This window comes from Camelus dromedarius, chromosome 5, assembly GCF_036321535.1.
Source record: "Camelus dromedarius isolate mCamDro1 chromosome 5, mCamDro1.pat, whole genome shotgun sequence".
In the NCBI taxonomy this organism is placed as follows: domain Eukaryota; kingdom Metazoa; phylum Chordata; class Mammalia; order Artiodactyla; family Camelidae; genus Camelus; species Camelus dromedarius.
Genome location: NC_087440.1, coordinates 19,602,586 through 19,608,862, shown reverse-complemented (window position 1 = coordinate 19,608,862; position 6,277 = coordinate 19,602,586). Strand labels below are relative to the sequence as shown.

Genomic DNA, 6,277 nt, shown 5'->3' with positions numbered 1-6,277 from the left:
TTAAAACAGAAATGATCTGTCAGGTTCTTAATAGTGTCACCCTAGAGCAACAAAGGCATAGAGCTGCCTTTCTCTTATTTATTTGGGGGAAATTTGGTTGTTTAGATACTAAGGCCTAATTAAGTACCTAGAAGAACTATTATTTATTTGGAGTAATTGAGCTTATAACTCAGGTTATGGCTGTAAGCATGGACTGGGTGATTCTTCTCTACTATATATTTTCTCTTAAGCAGTTTAACCATATCTGTGGTTGGAGTCTTTTTGAAACCATCACAGACTCAAAAGTGGGGACAGAGCAAAAAATATTTCAAATTTCTCTTATCTAGGAACTAGGAGCATCAATCAAAGCTCTGTAGACCGCCAAGTGGAAGATAGGACCATCTAAATGATTTGAGGAATTAACAGAAAGCAGTGACTACACAGCAATAATTACAGCCAATACAGATTGTTTTAAGGCAGAAAAGGGCTAAGATTCCCTTAGCAGTAATAATGACATACACTGAATTAAAAAATCTATTTTACTATAGAGATCAGTTTCTAACAAATGGAAATGTATCATCTGTTCCTTAACTGTGTAAATAATATTAAATTCCTTTGAAACTGGAATCTGCAGGCACAGGTATTCTTTACTAAATATTGTTATCATTTCCTAAAGCAGGCTCTATCCTGAGGAAGCTGGAGCTTTTGAGCTTAATACCAATATCTATATAAAATGGTATAGATGAACATCATTTTTAAATGGGAATTTCTTTATGGAAATTTTCTCATTCTTTACCCACTATTCACAAAGGACTGCTACGGTCATTCCTGGGGTTTTACAATCACACATCAAAGATCCCCAATGCGTTACTCTTTGGTCACAATCACCTGTCAGTACCTGATTACAGTGCAAGATAACACAGTTTGTGTATCCTTGGGAGTAACCATTCATGTCAGCTGAATCCATCTAACCTGCTAGCATATCCTTTAGACAGCAACCTGTCTGAGGGTCCTTCAGAAGCACATTTACAACGTCACAAAATTTGTGTTCATATGCCAGCTTGTAATATAAGTAGACATCTTCACAATACGTGAATAACTTCTTCAGATTTTTCACAACCAAGTCAGTAGGCTGATGATGTTTACATCTAGACAAAGAAATACAAGAATGTACAGGTTAAGATACTGTATCTTGAGCAAGGACTGTCATCTGACACATACCACAACCTGTAAGGAGAGGGAGCTTGAGTCTGGGAAATTATCTCAGACTATTATTAATTAGACGTATTTGATAAACATTGAAATTATTTCATTAAAAATGAGTATCTGAATGCTCACCTTAATTAGAATAAATTCAGTACTCCAGTACCCTGATGTTTAGTTTTTGGCATCTCAGGCAAGCTGAGTAGCTGGCTTCCCATTTTAAGTACAGAGCACTATAAGCCAACTACTCTCATTCATCTGCATAAATTTTTTAAAAAGATCCCTTCTTTCTGGGGATTTTTGGCATAAATCTGTTAAAAAGATCCCCTCCTGGGGATTCTTGACATCTCTTTGACATCTCTTTGCCACCTCAAGCAGAAGGGTACCTATAGGCATGTTATACTTAGCCATAAAATTCTTGCCCATGCCTCAGCTCAAAGCAGAGGCATTTTAATACTTACTTTATTGAAATCTCTTCAAATATACTGGATCTCAATAACCTTTGTTGCTTAAATTCTTCCAGGTAGTTAAAGTCTCCTTTAAGAATCACTTGTTGGTATAGAATTTCAGCCCAATCAGGAACAAAGTCATAGGCCTCAGCCACAATAGAAGCCTTAAAAGGATGAAGGGGAAGGACACCATTAGAGTTTATCTGATGAAAAACTGAAGGCAAACTGTTCTGGAAAACTGAATACTGTATACTCATGCGAGTGAATGTGATCATTACCAATCATGTTAAAAGCCTCCGTGTATCAGGGTTGGTGTTAGTCTGATATCTCCCCTCCTCTTAAACACCAAACACCTTCCTTCAGTGTTTTTAGTTTTCCTCACAAAGGGTTAAAAGAACTACTGAGGAAGAGTATTTTTCCCACTAACTCAGCTCTGAGGAACACTGGAAGGGCTGATTCCCTGGTAACCATCCCTCCTCGTTAAAGGGCTAGAACGAGCGGCCCAGAAGTCCTGACTCAGTGTGCTGACCCCTCCAGGAATGTTGGATCTAAAAGACGCTCGCAGGGCCTCCGGTAGGGATGTTCGCCTGAACCTCAGCTGTCTAAGTGCAAAGGTGTCTGTTTCTCTGCTGGCCTAACAATGTGGGGAAAGGAGACAGTACTGTCTCTGTTCTCTAGCCACCGCCTGAACAGGACGCTGGTAAATACTACCCTGAAAAGGCAGTTTGGTGTATCAGCCAAGTTAGGAGAGCCAGACTGGACTGTTCTGTCATTAGCCCTGAGACCTTAGGCAAGTTATTCAGCCTCTCAGTCCCATGAGAGGGACAGCAGGAGAGAGGATGCTGGCAGCACTGGCTAGCTTTTCTTCCTCACCTGGTAGAACCGAGGAAGGGCCAAGATACAGTCCATCAGCCTGTGGCGGCCCAGGTTGATGAGCATCGTGTTCTGGCCAGTGTTCAGAAAGTGAATCTGCAGTGTTATCAACTTGGTGAGCCGGTGACAGTGCAGGGCCTGTCGCACACAGGAGTCCTGAGAGATGAGGGCGGAGGTAGGCACAGGTAAAGATTTTGTTGCCATCATCTCTGTAAACCCTCCAGCATCAGAACAAAATTAAGTTATTCCTATTGCAGACACCAAGCCCCAAGGCCAGTCTGGAATAGGACTCTAACGGTTACCTTGGCATAACTCTCTGCTGCATCCAGCATCAGCGTCAGGGCCTTCAGCAGCAGCTGCTTCAGCTGATGCCCGTCCTTGAGGCTGTCCTCTGCAGGAGAGTAAAGGAAACTTGCTTAGTGTGTCTGACTCACCCATGACTCACCCAAAGCTGGCTACTCACTCCCATCCCACTGAGTGATGGGCTAGACTGTAGAAACCTCCCAGCTCATCCAGCTCATGTACCCAGGGAGGCAGGCATGTCTCACTGAGGTAAAGGCTACTGGGCCAAAAGTACACACAACTCTGGAGTAGGATTCACTACCCCATCTAGCTCGTTTCTCTCTGAAACATCAAGGCAGGCTTTCACGGCATCAACATACACGTTGGTTCCTAACAGATGACACCCCTGGATGCACAAGAGAGGTAGATGCCTTCCAAGGCCCCTTTCACCTCCTGTCTGCCCCGCTGGGGCCCCACTGAATGTCAGAAGCTGAGGTGGGTATTAGTCAGTCTCATGGGCTGCTGCCCTCAGCCCTAAGAACCTTCTCTGGCCAGCAGCACTGCCCCAGGGGTCCTGGTGTGACCTCTGCTCACCCCAGGGCTGAGACTCAATCAACTTCAGTTGGATGCAGGCGGCTGCCTCATGGTTCTCCCCGATCTCCCGGCACATGCTGAAGCACAGGGCAATCATGTTGTGCTTCTCACTGTCCCCGGGGCGGCAGCGTTTGATGTAGTCCAGTAGGGCCGTCTTGAGGGTACCGCTCTGTCCAGAAAAAAGAAAGGGATATACCAAGGTCTCAACCAGAGAGTTAGCCAGGATTGCTGGAGTCCTCTGATTCTGTTCCTCAAAAACTCCCAAGGAAAAGGAAAAAATAAGCAAAAATGAATACAAACGTTTATGCTATCCTGAGTATAAGGAAACGGGCACATCCTTCTGCTGGTAGGAGTGTGAATGGTAACACCTGTCAGAAGGGAAAAGCCTTAAAAATGTGCACAGACGCATTATTCTAACAATTCCACTTCTAGGATTCGATCCCTAAAGCAGAGAAAGGTGCTAAGATGGATGCAACAAGGATATTTAATAGCAAACAATTAGAAATAATCCAGGTGTCCAGAATATGATCTAAGAGAACACCATGTAGCCATTAAGACCAATGTTGATTTGAGAAATATTCATGCTTATTATTAGTGAGAAGCAGGCTATTTCCTATCTGCACAGCATGGTAGAAGTTTGTTAAAAACATGTAAGTGTGGATGCATATATATTTGTGGGTATGTGTGCAAAGAAAGGGCCTATGCTGAACTGTTAGCAGTGGCTGTCTCCAGATGGTGGCCAGACACACAGGACTTTTTTTCTGTGGTGTTCTGTTTTCCAAGTGTCTTAACATTGAATATGCATTACTTTTGTAATTAGAAACAAAGTTATTAAAAGAATGTTTAAATGAAGAAACAAAAATGCCTCAAAAAACAATTTTAAAAATCCTAAAGGTCCTATGTCCAGGACTTGCTTCTCTCCTTATAATCGGACTGGTCTGTCCTAAAACCAGCCCGGGATTGGGGAGTTTTTCTGCTTTGTCTCTTAATCCTGCTTGGCTAGGCGCAAGTTCCCAGAAGCTAAAAGTGCACTTCAGTTTTTAAATCTTTACAGTGAAATGGGCTGAAGCAATGAATCAGCCAGTGATAACTTGGAAACAGAGGCTCTGGTGTCACACAGTATGCTAAGGACAGACGAGCACCCAGGGACGGCAAGTCAGGCCTTTGCTTCCCAGCCTCCTTCCTGGTTGTCATCATAAACAGCTCCACAGCTTTCCAGGCCTACGCCTTGGCATCCCCTTCTGAACAGGGGTTGGCAATACACTTCTTCATGGTCCCCTGAAACCTCTCCAGTCCAGAAGCCCTCAGATACAGCCTTACAAGCTGGTCAGTCCATTTCCACATGGCTCTCAGGAAGGGTTTCTGCCATTGCCAAAGCAGCCCTGAGACAGTAAGGCAGGCAACAGAGACTGAGGTGGAGGTGCAGGAGCTCACTTTCTTCATTATTTAGCATATGTCAGCATAAATTGTGACCTTGTCTGAGCTCTGTAACCTTAAGCAACTGGTTACAGAATGTGTCCTAGGGAGGTCCCTAATTCTCTCCCTCCATATCCCAGGGGTCCACCCTCACTGGGACCATTTCTGAGAAAACCTGAGACTCCTGAGTGTCAGTACTGTGTGTCATACTGGAGCTCAACGCTACTGTACACCTACCGGATCCAACTTCTTCCTCATCAGCACTTCAAAATAGTGCTTTTTATGCAGCAAATCAAATATGTATGTCATCTCATTGTACCTTCCAATGCCAGTGAGGAGACGCACCTGCAATGGGAGAGGGCAGTTGGCATCAGCATCACTCACAGTTCCCTGAGCCAGACCATTACCCTCAACAGTTTGGTTGCTTTCAAGTGCTAAGCTCCAGGGGGGTGAAGGGCTAATGGCCATGCTGCCATGCTTCACTCCTTTCCTCCTTGCCTGTCTCCCTCCCATCCCAGGTACCCAACAGAGGGCCTTCTCTGGAGGATTCAGGAATGCTAATCCCTGGGCCACCGATGGCTGCTTCCTCCTCTGCTGTCTCTAAACGTGACTACCAAGTGCTGAAGTGCCACCCTCCTGGGCAGGCACGCTTCCTCCCCCCACCACTCCCTATTACAGCGCCCAGTGGCTTGCTCAGCCATGTGGGGTTAGTTTCAAGCCGAGAGAATTTGGGGAGGTACAGGAGGCTTAAGTTGTCAGTTTATTTCAATTCAGATATAAGAAGCAGGTCTGAACCTTGTTTTGGGAGGAAAGACTGCTGTCTTAGCCCTTTAGAAAAGCTAACTGCCCCAGCAAGGGGGTATGACAGTCCTGGAACAGCAGGGTTCCTCCTGACTTCTGCTACTTTGGAGCAATCTCTGACTCTGACAAGTCAACCTAGAGCAGAGGGTTGAGCTGCCCAGCCAGCTACCAAATAGGCAGTGGTATCCAGATGGGCAAATTCTCTAAGACCACGTCAGCTCTGAACTGGTCTCCAGCCCATCTGCTCTATCAAAGGTTTCCTCAGAATGAGGGGTTGGGGTGAGGGGGTGACGTACCACCAGCCCGTACTCCTCATTGGGGGCCAAGTGGTTGTCTGTGAGCAGCCGGGCGGCCTGCAGGACTCGGATGATGCCCTCCATGTGGCACGTCAGTGTGAAGCAGTGATGAGCCAGGATCAGCAGCTCTGTGGCTGGGTAGGTTGGGCACTGGTGAGACAGGACTGTCAACCCCGGCCACCTACTAGCTTTGTGCCCAGCAGGAGGGTGAAGGGGCCTGGTACAGTCAGGGCCTGTCTGGAGAGGGCTCTCCCACCAGGGCTCTCAGATCCCTGACCTCACCAGCTCTAGCTCTGGGACAGCCCCCCGATGAATTCAATTATTCTCTCAGTGACGGCACAGGGATTAACTCCCTTCTCAAAGACAGTCCACATATAGTGACCA

General features: G+C 45.9%; 1 protein-coding gene across 1 annotated transcript in view; it reads right to left on the bottom strand.

Annotated features, from left to right (window-relative positions):
* Positions 1 to 500: 500 nt before the first annotated feature.
* Positions 501 to 6,277, bottom strand: part of SPG11 (SPG11 vesicle trafficking associated, spatacsin) — a 75,813-nt gene continuing 70,036 nt past the window's right edge. Inside the window, exons 34-40 of the mRNA XM_031453159.2 lie at positions 5,894 to 6,027; positions 5,034 to 5,141; positions 3,381 to 3,549; positions 2,807 to 2,895; positions 2,505 to 2,660; positions 1,644 to 1,795; positions 501 to 1,127 (exon numbers count right to left, since the gene is read on the bottom strand). Coding sequence (XP_031309019.2) covers positions 947 to 1,127; positions 1,644 to 1,795; positions 2,505 to 2,660; positions 2,807 to 2,895; positions 3,381 to 3,549; positions 5,034 to 5,141; positions 5,894 to 6,027 — 989 coding nt within the window. The 3' untranslated portion in view covers positions 501 to 946. The remainder of the gene's footprint in view (positions 1,128 to 1,643; positions 1,796 to 2,504; positions 2,661 to 2,806; positions 2,896 to 3,380; positions 3,550 to 5,033; positions 5,142 to 5,893; positions 6,028 to 6,277) is intronic.